The sequence below is a fragment of the Pezoporus wallicus genome, unplaced genomic scaffold (genome assembly GCF_028554395.1).
Source record: "Pezoporus wallicus isolate ANWC-B61680 ecotype Strahan unplaced genomic scaffold, APGP_CSIRO_Pwel_v1 contig_47, whole genome shotgun sequence".
Taxonomy (NCBI): domain Eukaryota; kingdom Metazoa; phylum Chordata; class Aves; order Psittaciformes; family Psittacidae; genus Pezoporus; species Pezoporus wallicus.
Window position 1 is genome coordinate 390,847 of NW_026640413.1, and position 25,449 is coordinate 416,295.

Consider the following 25,449-nt stretch of genomic DNA (forward strand, 5'->3'; position numbering starts at 1 on the left):
TAGAACAATTTGGGAGAAATCTGATTGACATGGTACAATAGAAGCAAGTGACACTTCTCTGGTGCTGTAATGAGAGGCTCTTACTGTCTGCTGCTCACCTTTCTGCTGCACAGGTAAAATGGTGTGCATCATGATTCCTGTAAGGCTCAGCAAAGGGGAGAAGGACACACACTGTTCTCAGTACTTTTCTGTTTCTCATGGAAGCTTGTTTTTGGCTGAGTGAGGCCTTTGCTGGTTCTTGCTCCTCTTTGTGGTGCACTGGTGAGCAGAAGGGATGTGGTGGTAAAGGTTTCCTTGTCCCTAGTCACACATCTGCTGACTGGTGAGCTAGCTTGTGAGTTTGTGCCTCCATTTAGAGCAATAGCCAAGGAAGTCAGCAGTGCAAACTTGCAGTTACATTTCCCATTCCAGGGTCTAATTGCTGTGCTGTCCTTGCACAGCAGTTTCAGCACACGAAGCTTGTTAAAGGACTGCTGGCTGACAAAGCTTTTGCTCCCAGAAAACCTGAATGCTAGTAATCCAGGCAGAAGAAAGGACATGTTGCATGCCTGTTGCACAAAAGTGTTTTCCTTGGAATGCTGGGGCTCGGGTAATAACTAGGCACCACCACAGAGGAAAGGGATGCTGTTGAATCATGCAGAATTAATTCTGAAATAGGTGTTAATACTGTATATATCCATGAGATACTAGACAATACAAAATAAGAGATAGTAGTGGCTAACAGAGCATTTGGGCTGTGTTTGTATGCTGCATGCTGATATTCCCGTTATTATCAGTGTTTTTGAAAAGTAGGGGATGGTTTCCAGGTAGGTATTGTCTATAGAAGGTAACATTTTAAGTAACTTGCCTTGTGATTATGATGGTTGGGCATTCTATACTGGAGGATAAAGTAGCTTGATGGATTTTAGTTTATTATCAGTTTAAATGAAGCATTGTAAAAACAATACTCTACTGTTCTGAAAATACCTGAGTTTACTAAAATTTCATGGAGTACTTGACTTTAGCAGTAGGTTGACTGGAGTGAAAATTACCATAACTTTTCACAGGGACGGGTGGAACCACCCTGGAAGTTCCAGGAGTTGTTTCTGTGACAGATATACAGACACAGGCAGTATCTATCTTCACCTTCCGTGGAATCAAAGTATCCCTCCAAAGATTATAAAACTGTGATTCATTTTATCGCTTGTTCCTTCTCTCTGAACACTCACTTGACTTTCACCTGCTGTCACCTGTGCTAGGAATATACTGCTCTGGCCAGCAGGTTTTGGGTTTTTTGCTCTGGTGCTGTTCATGAATTTTGGAGCTCTTCTGGGATCTCCTTGCCTTCCTAAATTGCATTGTTGCCCTTGAGTCTCAGGCTGGCTAGTGCTGACAGCCCTTTTGACTGTGCATCTAGTTGTGTGATTCTTTTGCACTGCAGTACATGACTTTTCCTCTCTTTGCCTCCCACATCACACATTTGTATGATGTTTAAAATTAAGCTTTTGTACAATGTTGTTCGCCTTTTATGGTTCCAGTATAAGACCAGGGTCTTGACTTGTAGATAGTTTTGGGGTTTTGGTTTGGCAGCTATTGGCATTCTGTCTGGGGCCCTCTATTCTTGGAGTGCTGCCCATAATTGTCAGCCTTGGAGTGCTTCCCCATTTGGTTGTTATTTTGGGGCTATGAGTTCCAGACCCAGTAACCTAGTAATGCAGTTCCAGTGCCTGTAACCCATGGTGGTGTGCCTTAGGCTTACCTCCATATTGAGCCTAGGACAAGCTTTTCCAGTGTGTGTTGAAGGTGTGACTTTGCACAAATTTGGTTTGTGTGAGTACTTGTTGGAGAATAAACTTGGATAATTTCAGTTTGAACATTACTGGAATTATATGTCCTCTGCTTCAAATAGGAATGCCCATGCATTGTGCAAACTTGAATGAGGGGAACACAATGCAACTTATTTATTATTTTTTTTTCCATGGTAGGAGCAAAAAATAATTACATCTAACCCTGCTTCTTCCACAGTGCGTTCTCCTGATACATTGTCAGAGAAGAATGTGCTATTGTGACAATTGGAAATGGAAGTGGCATGTACAAATATCTCTTAAAAATACTAAAGAGGGTGGACAGTGGTGTAGAAATAACTGATGCTTCCCACTGAAGCTCTGGGCATGCACACACAGAAGCAGTTATCTCCTCACAGCCTGCCGGGAGTTGCCTTACAGAAGGTCAAGTTGCATCTGTTTTGTATCGGGAAAGTTGCTTTTTCACTTGAGACATCAGAATTCTTCCTGTTGATGTGGAAAGTAAATCACCTCAGGCTTTTCTTTTTCTCTTTGCCTAACAAAGGGGGTGGAATGTGTGGGGATGGCAATAAGAAAAACATTGGTGTGACTGGGGGGGACCTTTAGGTGCCTTTTTTCTCCCATCAGTCGTGGATGTGTGGGAGCATTGCTGAAACAGGTCTGACATCCCTCCCAGCTTGGTTTTCACCCTTGGTGCCAGACCTGTCAGCCCCCACAGGCACACACAGGCTGTCTGCTCCCAGTTCTGCAGGAACAGTAACTCTCCTTCATGCAGCCCAACAAATCCTGATGCATTCCTGGGTGTATGGGCAGTATTTTGTCAAATTTAGAGATGGGGAAACTGAGAGGTGGGGATGTCTTGAACCTTAACCTTCCATATGAAAAACTTAGATGGCTATTCTTGCAATAGTTGGATTTGGGGGCATTTGTAGCAGGGAATGTTTTCCATTGCTTTTGAAAAGTACCTTGTGGGTGTTTTAAACAAGTAAGTGTTTTTTATGTGCAAAAATAACTGAGCTCAATAGGTATAAAATTTCCTCCTTTGATTTTTTCAGCAGCAGGTAATTGTTTCCAGCTTTTACCGGATTTTCAGTACTTAGCTTTTGACTAGTAACTTCAAAAGGTAGTATTTCTCACATCTCTGCAGCATTTCAGCAGACCACTGTCTGAACCTGTGATCCATTCAGTTTGAAATATTTTCCCTGAGCAAGCCCAAAATGTGCATCGCCTTTCTGCCTTTGTGTCTTTAGGGGTTTAGTGCCAAAAAGCTCCTCTCTTGAAGTACCTGGGTTTTTAAGGTCCCTTCCAACCCAAACCGTTCTAATATTCTGTAATTCTATGATCTTTCAAGTGTTTAAACATGAATATTTTGACATTTTGTTTAGGCAAATACGTATTTTCTTTCTTGGTATATGCTACTTTGTTGACAGTGTTAAAGTGCTAGGCTCTTATGTTGATTATAAATCAGTTTCTGAATGTTGTAATTGAAAAAATGCAAATGTCTGTGGCTTCCAGAACTACACAATAACAGTAAACAGTGCATTATAGCAGAGGTGGTTAGTGCAAGCTCATCCTTGATGTTTGTCTGCTGATGGCAATGGATGCTGGGAATAAAGGCAAGGATGCTCTTTTTGAACTCCTGGAGTATGCCCACCTCATGTGGCAGGTGTTGTCTGTTGTTAGCCTAGGCCTTTTCAGTGAAATGGAGACTTGTCAATGACTGAATGAGATTCTTCACAGTTGGGCTACAGGGAGCGAGGTGCAAACTAAAAATATTTTAAATTCTGCAGTAAGTTACTTACATCAGTATCTTAGTGTTTGGGAATGCATAAAATTCAAAAAAGGTGTTCTATTGGCAAAGAATTTTTTGGTTTCTTTCTTTGTTTAAAATCTGTAATTACACCCCCATAATGGCTCTTCTGGTGCAGATCTAGAAGTAACAGACAAAGAAGAAATTAGTTAGGCATAAAGTAATCACAGCAGTGGCTAACTTGGCTGTACAATAGCACAAGAATTAATGTAGTGGCTCCTGGAAGCAGTTTATTCATAGCAGTGAGGATCACAGCTCCTTACATGTTTTTCCATTAAAATGCATGGTGCTTTATTTTTAATGCTGCTCTGGACTAAGTGAATTTCAAGGGAGGTGGATTCTGGCCATTTGTTTAAGAGGTGGGGTAAGGAAATGTCTAAAAGGGTTCAAATATGGACAACACAACTTCTGCAGTGCATTGGATCGTGCAGTACATTGGGTTGTGCATTCTGCTCTTGCTCAAGCAACAGTGAATCAGTTTTGCATCAATCTACATCAGCTTAATAAAAGTGGAGCAAGAACGAAGTTAAGCCCATGTATACCTATTAGTGTAGCTTGTTTCAGAGAGTGAAGCTTTGGTCAAGGTGCTGTTTGCTCTTTTAATGGGGGAGGAATGTTGTCAGCAGCATTACTTTTGGAGAATGAGCTGCCTTTGGGCCATTTGTCTTGGCATAAATAAATAAAGGATAAAATAATAATAGAAACAATCATTGTACAAGGCCCTGTATGAGCAGCCTTGGTTGTCTGTGATAGCGGACAAGGCTGTTCTTGTACTGGACTTCATGTTGGGGATTTTTGCCTGAATATTTAGGGTTGGAAACTACCTCCTTTGGAAGAGGAACTGGCCTTTCTCACCAGGCAGCTCTTGATCTCATGTTTGCAAGAGTTAATGAGAGGAGTGGGAAGTCCATGTGTGACTTTATCACACAGCAAACAGCAGAAAGGCTTGCTTCGATTAAGAGTAGCATGTGACGTGTACGTGTGGTCCTGGGGACATGGAAGATAGATGTCTGGGTGCTGTTGAGTGATACGGGCACTTTTCTGCCCAAGCATTTCTCAACGACTGAATGGTTTTGCAGATGATACTGGGATGTGTAAAACCCTCTTCTGAAACTTGGCAAAATGCCTTCTGCCTCCATTTTTAAGGCTGGATTTGTTCACCCTGTCCTTCCACACACCAAATCCTAAAAACAGGCTAGGTGGAAGCTGTCTGAAGGTGGCAGGCTTCAGGTAAGCCTCTCCATGTAATGAGCTAGCCTGTTACATAGAGAGGCTTATCTGAAGTGCTTGTTCAATGCATGTGGTCAGAGGGAATGGTTGGATGTGGTGATATGAGTCTCCTGTGCTAGGATCAGACTTCTTGAACTCTGAAGTTGCAACCTTGGTCACATCAGAAAGTGCTTCTGTCTGCCTTTGGTAGTTCTTCCTCCTGGTGGGCTACACTGTGGGCTTCTTACAAACAAGAAGTGGTTTTGGTTAAAATAGGTTTTCACTTCTTACCAAGTGTTGTGGAAAAAGCCCTGCAGCAGTACTGACAAAAGAGAATGAGTTGCATTGGTTTTATTTTGGGAGTTAGCTAAGTGTCTGCTAAAATACATAATAGTACTGTTATTGCATATAATATTAAGGTTTCTATGGACTCGATTAGCATTTTGTTACATTTGAAGATGCATTGCTCACTATTGAGAGGAGGAACAGTGGTGGGTTTCACTACCAATAAAGGATGCATTGAGCATATGCTTGCAAAGATGAGACATACATATTTTTACATCTGAGTGCTGTTCTGTGGAGTTAAACACCCTGCATATCACATCCCCTCCCTTGCCCCAAATCTGGAGTCTGTATTTAGGGGTTAAAACAGACCGTACTGAGTTTTCCTGGAGTTTAGCTAAATAAGGCACAGTGTACGTATAGCGTATTTTGTGAAACAGATTTGCATTTGCATAGGAGCATAAAAGTAAGTTGAACTGTTGCTATTTTGAGTTTTCCTAGTAAGTTGGCGTGTCCGACTCATGTCTTCTCTCTTGTTTTGAATCAGCAGCAGATACCCAAGGATGTGGCTGACATTTTTAATGCCCCCAGTGACAGTGAAGATTTTCTGGGGTTCCAAGATGATGCTTCCAGACAGAGGTTGTTATCAGAAGACACCTATGCTAATCGTGATTCCCTGAAGCCAGGAAAAAAGGTAGGAAGAGATTGCCTTGGCCCAGTTATGCTTTCTGGGTGCAGTAGTACTCTGAGCCTGTGTCAAGGCTGTGTAAGCTATTACTCTCTGCAAACCCCATAATTTACAGTTCTCATATTAAAAATGAATGTAAACAAACTTGCTTCAGTGATTGCTTTGAAAAACTGATTAATTATATAAAAAGGAAAATGAGTTTCATTAAAAGGCAAGTTTAAGTGAAGCAAATAGGAAAGGGAGAATTATCCTGGGCTGATATGTTCTCTGACTACATACAACAGTGGAAATGCAGGATAATAGAGGGGCATTTGTGAGTATGCGGACTTCAAGGTATTTCTTCCAGAAATTTATCTTGGTTCTGTTTCTGCACTAAAATCACATTTTAGTGGTGGTGACCCACAGAAACTACCAGCTCCGGTTGATGATTGTGAGATTTGCTGGATCTCTGCTCTCTTAATGGTGAAGTACCTAGATCAGCATAATGGTTTGTACCTGCTTAAGAGGTGCTGAAGACAAGGATGATGACTTGAGTTAGCAAAGGAAACAGAGAGAATGAGGCTTGTACAAGTGTGTACTATTTCTGAGCCTTTGTAAGCAAGTGGCCTCGGGAGAGTGTAGAAGCCTTTTGGGGGTAGAGACACAGTCTGCTATGAAGAAAGACGGTGGCTAAAATGTAGTGAAATGGGTTCTAAATTGCTTTGTAGTGTTGTTGCTAGATGGGAGTACTAGTAACTTCAGAAAACCAACAGGTGGCTTGCTCCTGTATTTGTGGCTCTGTGCGGAGCAAGAAGGATCAATAAAGAGAGGTGGTGATGGAGCAGGAGCCTTGTGTGGGAGCCTGAGCTTCTGCTGCTTGCTTGGGACAGCTGGCACCTTACTTTACTTCTCCCTGCCTTGGTTTCCCAACTTGAGAGATGGAGATTATGATAATGATCTTTGCTACAAATTTTTCTAATGAAAAATGCTGTGGAAGTGTTAGGCACTGTTAGTTTAAGTTGTGTTACTGGGAATCCCAGTGAGACTTGTTCCAAATTTACAGCTGGCACTGCAGCTTTCCTTACCATTCTTGCGTTTCCCTTGGGCTGAGAATTATTTTAAATCTCCATCCGTAGAATTGGGCAGTTGTTGGGAGAAGAGGCAAGGCAGCTGCCCTACTAGGGGGTGAATGGGATCTTGGTGCATCAGGTGTTCTCTTGGATGCTGATGTGCAAACGTACTAATAAGTAGCAACCTCTGCATGTGTGCTTTTCCTTACGGCTTTCTGCAGTTCTCCTTCCATAATCTCTATGCTTTTGTGGAGTTTCAGCCATTTCTCCCGCAGTTATCCCTGATGCCATTTTTACCTTGTGCAGACTGTTCTTCGTAGGAGTGACAGCATAGCTCTAGGTGTGTTATTTTCAGTCACTTCAGCTAACAAAGTTTATTTCCCTCCTCCCTTTTCATTGTGGAATTTCATGAAAAAAACGGAATGCATAACAACTTTGGTTTCCCTCCAAGAAATGCAATTTAACTTTAAAGTAACTTCCCTGTTGTGTTTGTTCCTTTCTCAAGCAGCTGCACTGCAGCTATCAACAAAAGAGTAAAGCAATTTTGCTCAGAGAAAACTTATTCCAATTACCCGTAATAATTTGTAGGAGATGTTTAAGTGCAAAAAACCAGCATATGTAGTAGTTCCCTCCTCTCCTTCCCCTCTAAGTTTTTCCACTCATGTATTGTGTCTGTTTTTCACCAGACATTTTAAGGTAAAGAAGGGTGTAATTAAAGTCATGGAAGGGAGAGAGTTGAAAGGAATAATAAAGATATTTAGTAAGTGTATTGTATGAAAGGTCATTTTTGTATCTCGCATGAGAGGAAGAAGTAGCAGAAGAAAACTGGGGAGACGAGTGTTGCTGGCTTTCAAGAGGCAGGTGTGGTGTGAACATGAGTTATGTTCCTACATAAAAACAAGTTTTTCAGGAGACTAACGGGCAAGTTGGCAGATGGTCTTCTACTAATTCTAACTGGGAGTATGAAAATACATTACTGATTTAGTAAATGCATTGTGTTTAATTGTTATATAATGTGCATATTGTAGAGTGTTTTAATGAGATCTTAGTTTCTTTTTCATGGACTGAATTTTCACTTCCTAGTCTGTAGGCAGAAATTTGGGATCTCTATACCCTGGAATATGTTTGAATGATAAACTGCACCATTGAAACAGAGTTGAACAGTTGGAAGGTGGAGGGATATTAGTCAGGCTATTCAAAGCTCTGTGGTTTTGTGTTGGTATCTGTCACTTCAGTGATAGTGTACCAGGATACGAAGTAACATATTCCATCTCAGAGACCCTTGAGTGCTGCTGCAGCAAGCCCAGAAGAGAGGTTTCATTTTTTTTTGTTTTTTTTTTACTGTGTTTTTGGTTCATATTTTCTTCCATTTGTCCAGGATTCAGCAGTAACAGTTATGTTTCTCCTTCTTAGTAGCTGCTGCCGTGCTCTTTTGGCTTCAGCCTGAGAACAATGTTGATAACGCATCAGTGTTTTTAGTTGTTGCTCAGTAGTGCTTATCCTTATTAAGGACTCTTCAGTCTCTCATGCTCTGCCAATGTGGAGGGGCACAAGAAGCCACGAGAGAGCAGAGACAGGGCACCTGACGCACACTATACCACAGCACATCATGCCCAGTATGTAAACTGGGGGGAGTTACCTGGAAGGGCAGATCTCTGCTTGGGTCAGGCTGGGTGTTGGTCAGCAGGTGGTGAGCAATTGTATTGTGCATCACTGCTGGTTATTGTTGGTTTTTTTTTTCCTTCCCTTTTTAGTTTTATATTCTCTCCCTTTGTTATTTCCCTTATTATTATTAGTGGTAGTTTTGTATTGTACCTTAGTTGCTGGACGGTTCTTATCTCAGCCTCTGGGGTTTATTTTATATTCTTTTGATTCTCCTCCCCATTCCACTAAGAGTTGGGGGGAGGAAAGGGGGAAGTGAGTGAGAGGCTGCATGATTCTGACGTACTGGCTGGGCTTAAATTACGACACCATTCAAGGCCTGTTTTTTTAGATCCAGAAGAACGAACAGCATGATAATTTACACATTAAAAAGCGGATAGTTTATTTTCATTGGGTAGTACTTAAGAAGAGGAGAAAGAGGCAAAGCAGAAGAAAGTTTCCCCTGCAAGAAGCAGCTCAATTAAAGCCCTGTGCTCAAAGTGAAGGGGGGAAAAAAAGATAAATCCTAAGCTAAATAACTTCGTGCTGAAACTGTATGTCTTCTGCTTTCTTCTTTTGACAGGCTTTGCCTGCAAAGTGCTTTCACTTTGCAGTATATGCCATCTAATTGGTATCTTCTTGAATCTCAGAACCTGTTTATTGTGACTGAGACTACTGTGTATCTGACTGGCTGTCATAGCTACTGGCTGGTGTTTTTAACAGGGGGTTCAGTTTCAGTCCAGATACCTCACTGAAGAGCTGCAGAGGATTTTTGCAGAAGACACTGATTCTGAAATGGAAACATTTGAAGGCTTTGCTTCAAGTGAGGTGGATGTGAATAAAAAAGGAGTTCTGGTAAGGCAATTACGTATGTGTGAATGTATATGTTGACTTCTGTTTTTTTTCTGTTTCTTCTGTGTAAAACTCCTGTTCTAGTACGAGTGTTTCTGATACACTGTGATGTTCTTTCTTCATGCTGAAGAAAAATATTTTAAAAGAGATAAAAAGCTTTATTTAGTGTAACATCACATATGAGACATGAGGACTTCTTCCCTTGCTTGTAGACTGTGCTGGGCAAGAATCTTCGTTTGAAGACAACCATGTCTGTATCAGATTATTAATATGTAGATTTTGTATTGGTCTCTGCACAGGGAGAAGTGGTGTACTGTGAACTTTTAAACATTTGTTGGCTTAGGTGAATTTATGACTGTGCCTTTGGGTGATGAGGCTGCTGCCTAGAATTAGTGATTTAAAAATGACCTTTTTGTGTGTCACAGCCAATAATGTAACATGGGATTCTTCCTGCCTCTAGGCAGTAGAGTCGGATTTGAGTGATGAAGAACGTGATAATTTATTGGGTAGCGAGGAAGAAGAGGAGGAAGAGGTGAAGAAGAAAGTTTCCCCCAAAAGAAAAAGCTTTGGCCTCCGTGTTGCCTTACAGTTTCCCACCAGAAAGTCATCTGAGAAAAAAGTTCCTGAACAGGAGTTTTCTAACTTACCTCTAAAGGAAAGTGAATCCCTCACACCTCATTCAAAAGAAATAAGCTGTAAGTGGTGGGATAAACTAGAGGGCTCTGCTTCAGAGTCTGAAGAAGACATGAAAGAAACACAGGAGGAAAGTTCCAGTGCTCTGCTTAAAAGAGCTATGAATATTAAAGAAAATAAAGCCATGGTAAGACTTAGAGGACTTAATGTCCTCTAACATTTACATCCTAATACTTAGCTTCAGAACAGTTGAATGTTGGGGTCCTTGCTGGTGCTGTGCTGGGACTTTGGGAAGATCTCATGGTGGTTTGTGTTAGAATTTTTCTGCCTGGAAAGACTGTAGAGGACCAACAGCATCCAGACATTAACCCCTAAAATAGCCTCAAGTATGTCTAGTCTGCTAAGACCAGAACTGAACCAGTCATTTTGCATGTGGACGTGAACAAAGTTACAGATGCCTGAGCTGTAGTCTTATATTCAGAACATGTCAGAAAAACAGCATGTCCCTTCAAATGGTTCGTGGTATCATTTGCACAGCAGGGTTTATACTTTTCATTTGGTCTGACAGATCTGCTGCAGTTAGTGATTGGAAAGCCAGCTAAAAACTGCTAAGGATGCTAAAATGTAATTTTTCAGTTGTGTTGGATGTGTTTACAATTATGCTTTGCTATATAACTACTGAAAGTGTGTGTTTGTGTGTGTGTAGGTCAGGAAAACAAAGACACTGATCATTACCTAACACTTTTTCCTCTGTTGTCCAACATGCCACCAGCTCTCTATCAAGCAGCTGTGTAGATCCAAGTTGATGTTGGATTAGTTTTACTGTATTCCTGGAAAAGTTGCGGCTGCCCAAGTACAAGTACACCTCTTGGGTGTGTAGGCCTCTGTGTAAAAACTTCTTTTAGTTTTGTACCTGTGTTTCTAATGTCTTTTGTATCCTCACTGCTGTTTGTGTTGGTCTTGCTGCTTTTCCACTGTTCTCACTCTTCTAGTTCAACCATTGTGAAATTCATTGGCATCCTAGTTGCAGTACTGCAGTGACATTGAATAGGTCTTGGTAATGCCACACTGAAGTATTTACTGAGAAATGCATCCATCAGCATTACTGTCTGTGGTTTGCAGCATTTGCGAAATCAGCAGTAGCTGTCATGGTTGAAAAAAGGGATATTCCTAGTCTTTGCTACTAAGGACCCCTGAAAAATGATAAGGAAAGTTTCTCTGCTGCAGTGTCAGTGTTTAAAGGGACACTTGCCCTGGCAAAAAGTGCAGGTGTATCAGAAGTCATTCAGAAAAATAGCCCATAGGAAACATTCAATGGTCTTCTGGTCAAGGGCACCCTGACTTCCTTCTCTCCCTCCTGTCATGGACTGTGATTTTCTCATTATTGGTCATAGATGTTGTAACCATGTTGTAATGTCCTGCTTCAGTGCTGTTTTGACAAGATTGGATGTTATTCTAACTAATTCAAAATCCCAGTAAGAATTAATGGGAGCTGTGAAGATAGCACTGCCTGCAGAGTTTTGCTTATTCAGGGGTAAATTAACTGCTTTTATGAGCCCCGCTTAAATAAAGTGCCTCCAGAAAGATTTCATGTGAAAACCTGAAACTTCATGTGTTTAGATATAATTCAGAGTATATGTGAGGAGCGGGTGATTGGTGTTGGTTGTTTGCAAGTTTGCAGTGAGTTTTCAATGTGGCATCACTGTTGATTTCAGCTTGCTCGGCTGCTGGCAGAACTGAATTCTATACCGGAACTGTTCCCAGTGAAAACCCCCACCTCAACTCCTTTGGTAAGTCTCTGCTACTGGCTGGAGGTGATAGTCATTTTTCTAAACTTAGGATTAATGTGTTACCTGATGAAATGCTTTCACCATGATTGTTTTGGTTTTCTTTGGTTTTGGTCACTTTGTTTGCATAGGTTTGCTATTGGTCAGTATTTAAGTACCAGAGGTTATGTGAGGAAATGGAATTTTACAAGATAATTTATGGAGAAATATGGAGACTGAGGCGAGATGCTGCTTTGTCATTTTTGACCCAGAAATACTGTTGAGATGCTAGACAAATGCTTGTATATGTGAGAACAAGGAAGAGTAGTTGCTTTCCTTTGGGTTTAGATCCTGTTAATATCCCTCTTGCAGGGTTTTCTTCTAAAATCCACACTTCGTAGCAGACCTATGCTGAAGAAATTGAACCACTTCAGCATGAACGCAGAATGATACTAATATTATTTCAGCTGACTTTTCTTGACTAGAAGCAGAGATGTGAGAAAATATTCAGCTTCTGAAGAACAGGGAGAGCTAGCTTCTACCTTAATATGCCATACATAAAATTTTGGTACTGTTCTGTGGTATTAATTGGACTAGAATTAGACTGTTATTCTTCTCTTTCTAGAAACAGAAGAAAATCCCAAGGAGGACATTTTCGGAAGGCCAGATAGCACGTCGCATGAACCCAACCAGAAATGCTCGTCCACCAGAAAAGTTTGCCTTGGAAAAGTTTACTGTGTCAGCTATCAAGTTTGCAGAACAATTCAGTAGCTATAGACAACAAAACCTCCTGAAGAAGAGACTCAGTGTGGTATTTGCCAGACTTTGACATCTCCAGTAGTCAGAGATTAGGAAACATTTAAATTGTTGGCCAGCACTTAGATCAGACATCACATCCTACAGAAAGCTAATGAGAAGCTTTGGTTGGGATTAGCTACAGAAAAGTTATCTTCAGGCCTTCCTGCCTCATCTTTCACCTATTAACTGGGCTCTACTTGTGACCTGTGTTGTCCAGTCATGACAAGGCAGTTTATAAGGTCTATTATTTATTCATTATTTGAAAATTACTAGAGCCCACAATGTAGAAGGCCTTTGAGTGGCAAGGCAGTGGGGCTGGTGGAGGTGGCAAAGGAGATCTTCTCTATCTTCAGACTCAGTGAAGAAAATAACAAAAGAGATAGAAGTTATATAGCTGAACTGAGAATGAATGAAGGGAATTGCACCAACAAACTGCTGACGTACTGGTTAGCCATTTGAGAATTGTAGGTTTTATTCTTTCCCACTTTCTTAAAATCTTGTTTTTTCCTCCCTTGGCTTATGGTGTCGTTTTATATTTATTGTATAACTTTTATAAGGAGGTTTGCCTCTGCACAGGCTGGATTCCAGTTCTGCTTGTAGGAATGAGAGCTTGGCATAGTTGAAGCATTATAGAGGGAACGTGGCTATTAAGAAAATGGAGTAGCATTGAATGAGAACCTGGGCTGGTAAATAGCTACTTTGGAGAGAAAAGAGCTGATCTTGGGTGAAGGATAAATTAGGTGTTAAAGAGTGTGATAGGGAGAAAGCTAAGGATCAGATGAAACTCATACATGAATAGGGGTCAAAGAGAATGATATTTGGAAGGAAAAAGGAACACTTAAGTAATAGTGAATGGAGGACTCCCTTCTGAGTCACAGGCAGAATAGTAAGAAAGGGCTCTGTATGACAGGACTAACCTAAAACTTCAAGAAAGCTTTTTTGGAGGACATTAGAAATTGTTATTGGAGAAAGCAATTAGAGAGTATGGTGGGAGATTGAAGGAGCAAAGAATGGGAAGGCAGAAGATCATAGTTCCTTATTTTAAGAGGAAAGAAACAGAGTATGAACAGTTACAGTAGACATGTGCAGGGAACACAAAGAAAAGGGTGTAGCAGAAAAATATGTTAGGGATTGTAGAAATAGAAGTAGTAGTGGTGGGAAGGAAGAACACAGAATGAGTAAGTGGAGTATAGAAAAGATTATGAGGGAGAGAAAGAGGTGGTGATGGTTTGGAAACTCTTATTCCCTGTTCCCACTGCGGTTCATGAGCCACCCCCTCTAGGCTGCATACACATTATAAATGAAAGAATTTGTCACCAAGTGTGGTGACAGAATCTTCATAACACCAGACAAAAAGTGTTGAGATGAATTTGTTTAGCAGGGGAATTGTGGAGTGCGCAAAAGGAGGAGATCATCAAAATACTCATCCAACCGTCCAGTAGAGGATATTACTGAGGAGGACTTGGACAACATTGCAATCACTGTTAAAGATAAAATCTATGACAAAGTTCTAGTAAGTGGCTGCTGTTCTTGAGTGTGACCATGTGCTTAAAAATGAAAGTTCTTAATAGTTCACTGGTATTTGCTAAAAGGTATGCTTTCCTGCATTAAAGAGAGCAGCTTGGCAGTGTAATATTACACAAGCACAACTTTGAAAGCTTTGCCAGGCTTCTGTGGGCCTGCCTCTGCTGGTTGATATGCCCCACCAACTTTTTCCTCAGCAAGGAAGTACTTTCTTCATTGAGCTGTTAAGTGGGATTTGCTATAGCTATGAGTCACCACTGATGAAAGTTGACATCCCTTTGATCTCTTATGCTCACTTAGTATAAATGTGGTGGTGGTTGAACTATTAAATAATAGTGATCCCTGCTGCTCACTGTACCCCTGGAAGTGACATTTTTGTATAGTTTGGGTAGTTTCCAAAGCTCTTGATGAAACTTGTACTTCCTTTCTTTCATTGGGTTTGGCTATTATTAATTGTCCTAAAGATCTAAACAGTTAGCTTGCTATTTCATGCCTCATTACATTTGCAGAAATGAGTCACAAGGTCATTTTCTGAATAGTATTAGCTCTTTCTGAGATAGATAGAGGAAAGGATCAGAACTGCGACATGAGATTTGAGTTTGAGACTCCTAGCGCAGCTGAAGCCGGCCACTGTAAAATTCCTAGCATCTCTCCAGAGATTAATTATAATAACAGAACTTATTAATGAAAATCATTGCTGAATTTGACTTCAAATTGCCGACTTTGAATTCAAAACAGAAATTTGTGCTTTGCTATCAGCAGATATACTAGCAAAGGTCAGCAGTGAGCATTTAAGATGTCCTTCGGACATACAGGTTTCTTCTCCTTTCCAACTTTAGGGTAGTACTTGCCACCAGTGTCGACAAAAGACAACTGATACGAAGACAGTCTGTCGCAACCACGGCTGTGGTGGAGTGAGGGGACAATTTTGTGGACCATGTCTTCGAAATCGATATGGGGAGGATGTGAAATCAGCACTGCTTGATCCAGTAGGTATTTCCAGGGCTTGAAAGAAAGCGTAACGAATATCGTTTTGTCAGTAAACTGAGGAGCACTTGCTCATGATAACATAGAGTTCAAAGCTTTTTGCCATGAGAAAATCTCTAGTTACTGTTAAAACTGACACTGGTCTTGTTGGAGCTCAAGTGGAACATGCTGGACCTGGGTTACCATCCATCCATCTTCCTGCTTTGAAGCTCCCATTTCTTACCAGATAGTGGAGGGAAAGCATGACAGCTTTTAAAAAAAGAAATCTGTCCCCTTTCAGAAAAATGCAAAACATTCCCCTTTTTTTTAATGCTCTCAGTCATGTAGCATGCAAAGCAGGTTCCTTGGTTTAGATTCCAATTTTTAAATATGAAAAAAAAGGAAAAGGATACCTAGAAGTCTTAGGGTTGGTTCCCTCTTCCCTGTTGTCCCCCAAGGCTCTGAGGAAGGAGGAAGGGCAGGCTGCTGCTAGAGAGTAAGGCATGTGGGTACACAAAAAGCCCTCTGCAGAACAGTCCTCCCTGTGCTCAGCTTGTTCTGGGGCCTCCTCTCTAAGGCCTCCTGCTTTAGATCTGGGTTTCTGGGCTGTTCTGAAAGACAGTGGAGAACTAATGGCTCTGATTTACTAGCCTAGTGTAGCAATGGCTGCAATTCTGTAATGCAGGCTGTTAGAACTTGCCTGTCTGTTAAGTTGCTGGGCAGCTGGGAGATCTTTAACTTCATGTACATGCTGGGTAATTCAATCCCAGGAATCATGCTATACCAGCAGGCAGAGCCAAAGAAACCTGTCACAGGGGGTACTTGTCTTTTGCTAAGGCTGTTCGCTGCAGTCAGCCTAGCGCAGATGAGTTACTATTAGGCATTGCGGATGCCTTTAGTCTATTTGAAAATCAATACTGAGTACATCAGAGAACCCGAGTCTTCAGAGTTTAGAGGTATTCAAGCAAACAGGATAGTACTTAATCATTTATTTAATCAGCAGAATTTGCAAAGTGTTTATAAGGTTGGTTGGCTGGTTGATAGAGGTTTCTAAAACCTTGTGTCTGAGTAATGGGAAGGTGACTGTAATCTTACTCATGTCTTGCCTTTACTTCTGCCTTCCACCTTCACCCCCCTTGCAGGCCTGGATCTGTCCTCCTTGTCGTGGGGTGTGCAACTGCAGCTACTGCCGCCGGCGGGATGGGCGCTGCGCCACGGGCATGCTCATCCACTTGGCCAAGTTCTATGGCTACAACAATGTTAAGGAGTACCTGGAAAGGTGAGGGTTGTGCCCCATGGTAATTTTCTTTTAAACTGTTGTAGCCCTTTAAACAATACCTGACTTCTGTGGCCTGGGGCAGATCCTGGACCAATGCAAAAGAAACCTTTTGGACTTGAAATCAGCTTCGGTAAAGTGAGTCACATGGTCTGTAAACAGCTGATTTCCTTAAGAGATTGAAATGCTTTTGCCAATTTGAAATCTGTATTGATTGCTTGGAGCATATAGAAGTGCTATTTTGGAAGTTGTCAGCTTCATCTATGGTAATTGTCTGTTTATGGAGAACCAGAATTTCCTAGAAAGCACTAACACTTTTCTCACATTTTCTAGTTTACAGAAACAACTGGAGAATAACAAATGAGAACTCTGAACTCAACGTGTGCCTGCAACTGATTAATATGTTGACAATATTTGACTTCAGAAGGTTATTACCATGTTTTATAAAAGATAGAATTGTAGGGTAGAATATATGCATTTCTTCATTTAGAACTTTGATTGATGTGGTCTTATGCAAAAGATCTCTCAGGAAAATATTTTGGTAGAGAAATCTACATGCACAGACCTATATGTTAAGTGAAATGGCACTCTTGAACTTTGAGTGGTTAATTTTTGATAGAGCTACACAACCATATGATTGAGAACTTGGTCAATTTGAGCAATATTTTTATTTATATAATTGTGCAAGTTTCCAGAAAGGGTGTTTAATAACTATCTGTAAAGCATATCCTGTCTTTAAAGAAACAAAACGCCCTTCGTGTTCCAGCTTGACCCTAAAGATTCAGTTTTCCAAACCTTTCAGAACCTACTCCAGCACCTGTAGTTTATGGAACTTTGCATGCAAAGAAGGGAAGGGTACTTCATCTGAATGGATAATATTTCAGCCAAAGCTGATGCAACGTACCAGTGGGGGATGATTTTTTTTTTTTTTTTTATTCCAAAGTGCAATTAGTAACTGAAACATGGAAGTGGAAGACTCGTTTATAAAAAAAAAGAAAAAATTAAAGAATTTTAAACATCATCCCAGGTGATGTACCTGCTGCCTGAACCAACTACCTTACAGCAGCTGGTAACAGGTTAACTGGTTTAAATCAGAGTTCAGGATTACTTTTTTTTACGTACAGTTCATATTTAGACGTTTTTTTTGTATGTACAACCAAACTTTCAAACTTTGTTTAAATGCAACATTTGTATTGCAGTATGGTTATGTTAAAATTCTTGTAAGATACATGTTTCATTTTATGTAGAGAGAATAAAAAGTAATGAAGAAGAGTAATTTGTGAGTTGAACTACACCCAGATGCTATTGTCTCCCATTTATTTTCCATAGCTGCTGTAACGAAGGAATGTTTGCATATCACTAATAATTATGTGGAGAAAGACATGAACACAACAGTGACAGATGAGGACATAACACCATAGAGCACATAGAGTGTTACAGGAAAGATTGTGGTTTTGGGAGGCAAATCTGCTCCAGTTGATTATGAAAAATATCTCCTTTTGCTTTAACTACAAGGCAGGTTAAGAAAGCAGTACATAGTAGTGAAAGCTTAGTACTAAACTGCCAAGAATAAAGCTGCATTTGCTAGAGCCCATTTAGGTGGCTTCTCCTTGCTTTTCGTAGTGAAAGTGCAAACATAAGTTGGCCTTCTGCTTTTGGTTTTAGAAATTGGGCATTCATAAACATTATTAGTTTCACTTCAATCCACTGGAATAGCCCTCACAAAAATGACTCACAAGTCAACTCCTTGAGCCAGTTCAGCTATGGTCCCAGCTACATGCCTTACCTGATGCCTACAGTAAAGATAGGCACATGGTGTTCTATAGTGCAAGACCACAGTACTTCAGATTCAAAGAGTTGCCTATTGCTGAATACTTAAAGCTATGTTTAAATATACAGATCCAGTGTAGACTGTTGTTGGCCTGTTGTGCGTCATTGCTTTGCGTGAATGTGGAGATGAGTATGTAGCTTCTGCTGGGAATGGACATCTGGTTTCATCAGCATGCCCTTTCATTGAAAGCAGGGACTCGAAACTACTTATCTTTGGGACTTCAAGTATGCCTGTGACTGAATGTATCTGTCAAAGTCAAGTGCTCAGATTTTCTCCTAATGATTCACTAGATTATGGTCAAGTATTCCAAGAGGTGGAGAACTATGCTTGCAGTGTTTAGCACGTGTTTGTTAGAAGAACAGATACAAACACAGCAAACTCAGCAGCTTTCAGATAGTACATAGCCCTTCAGCAGCACAGAACTCGTCTTAACTACACTGAAGAGCCTGTTTGTATAATATCAAAGTAGCAGATAAAAGTGTTGCAGATGCTTCTTGTGGATTTTAGAAATGTTTATTTAGCAACAGGAAAGTTTATCTATCTTTGTAAATACCAACACAAACACAGAAACTGCATTTCATGAAGTTCCTTGATACCTTCCTCATATCCAGAGGAGGAATGAACAGCCTTTGAGTGACTGATTCAGGTTACCATTTCAGAAAATCAACAGTTAAATGACATGCCTGTCGTTGCTCCAGTCTCCCATCCTGATTTTCCCCTTGGGGCTTACCTGCTGTAGTGGCAACTCACTTCCAAAAGAGGTGCTTTCTTTTTATTACATTCAGACCTGGTGAAAGAGTACTGATGATGTTTCTCTAATTGCTGTTGGAGTCTCTAATTAGCTCTAACTCAGTTGACAGCCTTTCTAAGTTAAAACTAAAAACCCGTTTTGACGGTGTGCCTTAATTGTCATTCCTAAACTAGGTGCTTCACTCTCAGCAAAGTTGAAAGCTGTTAAAAGAGGGATTGCAGCTCAAAAGATGAACACAATTTCCATTCAGGGACAGCCTACAACCATATTACAGCTACTGCAATAATTGACTGCTTGGAAACCTAAATGAAAAATCTACTCTTGTCATACTTACACATCACCCACTTAGGTATATTGATACATCATGCTAATACAGGGTTTTTAAGTATTTAGTTGCTTCTTTTGTCTCCCCAGTGGCCTATAAGTATTATGCCCTAGCAAATAAAAAATTCAGATTTCTTTAGATCTGTTCATTTAGAAATTACAACTTTCTGCCAAGGTGGAAGAAAAGACAGGAGAAAGGTGGTTTTTTAAATAACTTTTTTGTTTGTTTTAACTGTGACTGTATAGATGGCTTGATCCAGGTTACTGACATCTGGAAATTACTAACCTTATTCTGCACCTCTTAGAGCTGCTGAAAATTTTTAGGCTATCTGTACTGGGGTAAAAACTAAAGTCTCCAGAATAGTCTTCAAGCTTCTGAATCTCAACTAGATGAGAGTTGCTGTTTTATTACAATGCAGATGTTGTTTAGATCCAGTTAACAGTTATTTTAATGCATAAAGTAGAGTCAGTGATTAAGGACACCAAGCTGATACGAAATTTAAAGTCACAGTGGTCCAACATCAACAGTCCATTGCCATTCCTAAATTTCCTCAGTGCTGTTCATAGGATCACACTTTAGTCTAACTCCCGATGGAACTTACCTAATAAAGGGAGTTACAGTCCCTGAACTAGGTTACTGAGATCAAGCAATTTAAGCTTATTTCTTCCACAAAAAGCCCACAGATACAAGCTCCTTCCCCTGGTGGGTAGGCATAATCTTTGGTCTTTCGGGTAGCATCTACAGTCAAGCACACCTTATCTAAAGTCCAGTTGTTCTTGCATACCATGCTGTGCAGTATAGCTTTAAAAAGTAATACTTCCAGTAACTCAATATTCAGACAGTAATTTTAATGTCAGAACTGTTAATGGCCCCTCTTGGACCAGTAGTGCTCAAGCCTGAGACTGGCTGGGGTTTTGTTTGGTTTATTTTTCCTTTGGCTGTTATCTGAAGGAAGGCAGAAAAGCTGCGTGAATACAATTATTTGGAAACAAAATATTCTGAACAGTACAGAACAAACCAAAACTACCATGACATATTCACTGAATTGGTTAAATAATAATGGTAGGAAAACTCTCACTCTGCCTTTTTTAAACTATAAAATTCAAGGTTTCATTTCCTTAGCTGTTTTGTCCTCACATCTGATTAGGCTGAAGAAAAGTCCTTATTGGTGCCCCTGCTTTCAGGAGATGATGGTCATTCTGACATCTAGCTGATTTTTCTCTTTTTATTTAGACCGTGCTCAATGCTCCAAACAGCATCACAAACACAGCTAACACCATCGGTGAAAAAAATCAACGTCTGGCAGTGAAACCACAACACCCAAGTCCTTACAACCATCACTGCTTACCTGTCAGAAATCACAGGGTTGAACAAGCCAGATGGCCAGACCACTGCTGGCAGTGCAAGGTCCTGTGTCCAGATGTGAAGTTCTCCTTAACACATGAGATTGGTAACCCTAAAAGTGGCAATAGCTTCTGACTTAATCTTTATGTACCACTTTTTCAACATAAATAAATTACAGACTTCAAGTGTAATAGTTCCTTTGTCTACAAGAAAAAGTACATGGCTGGAGTAACCAGAAAGTACATGCTTGCATAAGCACAAGGTTATGGGTTTAGGGGGATTTGCTCTTTCCCTGATGGCCAAAATCAGCTGTAGAAGGTGATCAGCATGTGGCAGGTTGCTGGTAGCAGAGAGTGTGAGTATGTTCAGACCTGTAAAACTTCTTGTCTTGGAGAAAAACCTGATCATGACCATCAGTCATGTTAACACCATTAACGTGTTACTCAGAAACTGCTAAAAATTGGTAACAACAGTTGTTGATTCTTAAATGTAAATTGTCTGATACCATCTTCAGTAGTGCATTTAAACTTATAGTAAGTCAGAGCAAAATACAAATTAGGAGCACAAGAGTCTGACAGATGTTGAATAATGGCATGCTGTGGCATACACTGCCATGAGACATGTCCTGCGTTCAGCAGTAGCAGTCATTTTTCTCCTCCTTGGTAGCTGGTGCAGTGCAGTGTTTTGACTTTCGGCTTGGGAACAGAGCTGATAACAATGATGTTTTGGTTTGGCCAAGGACTTTGTGAGGCTCATGCTCTGCCAGGGAGGAGAGGAAGCTGAGAGGAAGCCGAGACAGGACACCTGACCCAAGCTAGCCAAAGAGGTATTCCATACCACAGCACGTCATGCCCAGGAGGTAACTGAGAGTTACCCGGAAGGGCTGGTAGACTGCAGGGTTGGAGGAGGCATCGGTCAGAGCTTGGTCGGGCTGGGGGGGGGGAACGAGTTATCAGTCAGCTGGTGGTGAGATGTTGTATTCTCTTCCCTTGTTATTTCCTTTATCATTGTTATTATTGGTGGTAGCAGTAGTGATCTGTGTTATACCTTAGTTACTAAACTGTTCTTATCTCAACCCGTGGGAGTTGCATTCGTTTCGATTCTCCTCTCTGTCCCTCCAGGAGTAGGGGGAGGGCAAGAAGGGTAGGGAGTGAGTGAACGAGCCCTCTGCCTGATGTTAAACCATGACAAGATATCAGAGGAATTTCCAAAACACTGCCTATTTTATCCATATCTAACCACCTGCAAGGGGATATTGCTGGTGGCAGGGAAGGGAAAAAGGAATCCTACAGAATGCTGAACATCCCTAGTACTTGGAATAAAGGGAGGTGACAAAGCCTTCGCTTTAGCCAAGTGCTTGGCATTTTTGCAAAACACATTTCAAAGTAAAACTGACTTGCATTACAACAAAATGTAGACAAAAAAGTAAATGGAACAAAGCTGCTGGATTTAGATCACTGGAATAGCTCTGTGCATGTACTGAAGGGTACTTACCAGTGGGCAAGGTAACATGCTAGTTTAGTCCATATGTCTGGCACAGCATCATAGAAGAGTGCAGATTGCAGCACTGCTGTGTGGGGAGACACGTCAAGTCCAAAAAACATACTCGCATCGTGAAGAATAGCTATTCCATTTACAAAAAAAACCCCAAACCAACAACAAACCAACAATAAAAAGCCCCAAAATACATAGAACAGCAACAGTAGTGTTAAAAAAGTCACTTGCCTTCAGCCAAGTCCAGCTGTTTAAAGAGACCTATGCATCTTTGAAAGGAGAAGGTTCATCCACTCACACTCTTGATGGCGAACAAAGGTGTAAAGCCTCCAGGCAGTAGTGCTCTGCATGTTCCTGCTGTATTAAACTCCTCAGGAAGCATCTCCAGAATATCATCTTCTTAACCTCTCCAGACCAGTAAAAACAGAGCCATTAGAAATCACTGCAATCCACTCATTTTGACTGTTCTACTTTGAAGTCTGATTTCTTCTTCAGGAGAGAGCAAACATCCTATTTTCTTAGGCAGATAAGAACCAGAGATTCTCTCCCACCTTTGCTGTCTCTTTGACAACAGCATTGAGAGAAATGACTGCAAACCTGTTAACACTTGGCAACTTCTATTTAGCTTTATAGTTTCAAGGAACATCAGCCACCTGTGAGAGACTGATCTGAAGTCAGACTCCTTTGTCTCGAAGACTGATATGAGAAGCTGAGATGGAATTCCACCAGAGAGATGGGTAGGAGGAGTTGAGATAAGACTCCAACATCCATTGCCTCCGAGGAGAAGGGTGTGAGGAGCTGAACTGGGACTCCACTTGCCTGAGGGATAGGTGGGAAAGAGCTGAGATAAGACTCTTCCATCCATTACCTCTAGGATTGGTGTGAGGAATTGCTGCCCGTTATCCCAAGAATTGCTGCTGACATGTGCAGTTGAAGAGCTGGCTTCAAGACCAGGGAAACTGGTCCACCAGGAATGTGTAATATGTGACATGAAGAACATTAGAACTCATTATAAAAGGGCAAAAAGGTAATCATGAAGAGGAGCCGTTGCCATGAGGAGGACTCCATAAGGACACCTCCATAAGGACACTCTCCACGAATGACTACTATGGACCTTGAGGGACTCGTTCCATGCGACATCGCCATGAGGGCAACTCCATCAGGACACCTCCAAGGGTACCGTCAAGGGAATGACTCCAGGACACCTCCATGAGGACTCCCACCTCCGATGACTACTACAGACTCTTGGGGGGCACTCTGCTCTGATACCAACTACAAACCCTGAAGGAACCGATACTGACTACAAACCCTGAACCATCACCACCTCTGATGACGGATCCCTGGGACACCACTGGATCCATGGGACACCACTGGATCCACAGTGATGACTATCTCTCTCTCTCTGCACTCCAAATTCTTGATTCATTTCCACTGCTTTTCCAATCTGTCCTATTGCTATCTATCTCCCTTATTACAGTAATTTCCCTTTTTAATAATAATTGTCTTTTTGTAATAAACCAACTGATCAATTATGGTACTTGACCTCATTTGCGTCTTAATTTTGTTCTTGGGATCATGAATGAAACAGGGTCTGACACTCAGGTTTTCTCCAATCAGACCCTGACACCCCCGAAGCAAACCAACATGTCAACCCAGGGCTTGGGATTACTGCTGTTACAAGGATGAACCCTGTGATTGCCTTGGGTTTCAGTTGTGCGATTAGTAGTTTGTGTTTCTACAGTACTTAATAGCTTCACCACCCCCTCCACCACCCACAGTCATTACTGTCTCAGGCATTATGCAAAGTGCAGGCACACACACGTCTCACCCCCAAAAAGAGCCTCTCTCCCTCCCCACAGGCCTACTCTGGAACTGAGATAGATAGAACATAAATGAAGAACAATTCATAACGGTACTAATGAGCAGGAACAGATATCACAATGTCAATGCAGCTCAGCCTCCATCAACCCTAGCTCTGGCAGCATTAATGATGAATGCGACATATGTAATTGTTCACACTCCCTCAAGTGGGCAGGAACTGAAAGTGAAAAGCACAAGCTCCCTCTGGGAATTGAAATGTTTGGTATCCTGGTTTTAGACAGTTAATCTCAAAAAAGAACTGTTGTGGTTTAAGCCCAGCATCACATAGCTGTACACTCACTCCCCTCTTTTCCTCCCCAGGTGGGATGGGGAGGAAAATCGGAAGAATGTAAATCCCATGGGTTGAGATAAGAACATTCCAGTAACTACAGTATAATACAAAACTACTACTAATGATAAGGGAAATAACAAAGGGAAAGAATATAAAACTAAAAGGGGAAAGGAAAAAAAAAATAAACACAAGTGATTCACGATACAATTGTTCACCACCTGCTGACTGATACCCAGCCTGACTCGAGCAACGATCTGCCCTTCTGAGTGACTCCCCTCAGTTTATATGCTGGGCATGATGTGCTGTGGTATGGAATACCTGTTTGGGTCAGCTGTCCTGTCTCTGCTTCCTCCTGGCTTCTTGTGCCCCTCTTCACTGGCAGAGCATGAGACTGGAAAGTCCTTGATCAGGGTAAGTGCTACTGAGCAACAACTAAAACATCAGTGTGTTGCCAGCATTGGTATCAGACTGCAGGTAAAACACAGAACTTCAGCAGCTACAAGAAAGATGAAAAACATAACTGTTACAGCTGAAACCAGGACATTTGGCTACTTGCATGCAGAGCTGTCAGATTCCCTCATGCAAAACCTCCATGATCTGATGGTGAGAAGAGGAAAAATAAAAGGAGCATCCAGAGGAAAACGAGAGTAAAGAAAGAGATGGAGAGCTGCAGAACAAGGGTGGCAGTCATGGGGGAGTTCCTATTTTCTGCAGTATTGAAATACTGTCACTGCTTCCTTCATGGGGATGCCTGAATTTATTTAAGCACTGTCACTACAGAGGCGAGTATTTTTTAAGTACTGAATTTCTGCATCCCCTCAGCACACAAGGAAGGATTATGATGCCATTTTGCAGATGAGAGTGAGACACACAGGACAGAGAGTCACACAGGAAACCTGCGGGAGAGGAGAACTGGAGCCTCAGCTCACCTGAACTCCCATCCTAATACATAAACCACAAGATTAATGCTATTTAGTGTGCTGTTAATTTGGGGCTTTACACAAACACATTGCACGCTTAATAACCTTAAAGGGGTCACAGGGAGAGGTAGGTAGAGGAGACAGGTAAGTGGAGTATGGAGGTAGGATAGCACGTCAGTAATCTCATCTTGTCAGAAACAATGATCCCATTCCACTTTCCACAGAAATGATGCCAGTTAGAACATTTCTATGTGTTGATGTTCTTTCCTTTCACAGACAGGACATTTCTTTATGTATTGATGTCCCTTCCTATCTCTTCTGCCTGGCTGTTAACACCCAGGAGCTGGAACAGAA

At 41.3% G+C, this 25,449-nt stretch overlaps 1 protein-coding gene across 1 annotated transcript; it reads left to right on the top strand.

Moving 5' to 3' along the window:
- The first annotated feature begins 3,381 nt into the window (after window positions 1–3,381).
- On the top strand, window positions 3,382–17,143 carry CDCA7L (cell division cycle associated 7 like). Its single transcript, XM_057418908.1, has 10 exons — window positions 3,382–3,450; window positions 5,633–5,779; window positions 9,187–9,318; window positions 9,776–10,135; window positions 11,664–11,738; window positions 12,340–12,525; window positions 13,894–14,025; window positions 14,876–15,025; window positions 16,145–16,281; window positions 16,612–17,143. Exons 1-10 carry the CDS (start codon window positions 3,382–3,384, stop codon window positions 16,640–16,642), a joined length of 1,419 nt encoding a protein of 472 aa, XP_057274891.1. The 3' UTR covers window positions 16,643–17,143.
- Window positions 17,144–25,449: the final 8,306 nt, after the last annotated feature.

Excerpts from the sequence above, each read along its gene's own strand:
- CDCA7L (XM_057418908.1), top strand. The coding sequence starts at position 3,382 with ATGGATGCTGGGAATAAAGGCAAGGATGCTCTTTTTGAACTCCTGGAG. Across the intron at positions 3,451-5,632 it reads ATGCCCACCTCATGTGGCAG|CAGCAGATACCCAAGGATGT; the intron begins GTGTTGTCTGTT and ends GTTTTGAATCAG. Across the intron at positions 14,026-14,875 it reads AAATCTATGACAAAGTTCTA|GGTAGTACTTGCCACCAGTG; the intron begins GTAAGTGGCTGC and ends TTCCAACTTTAG.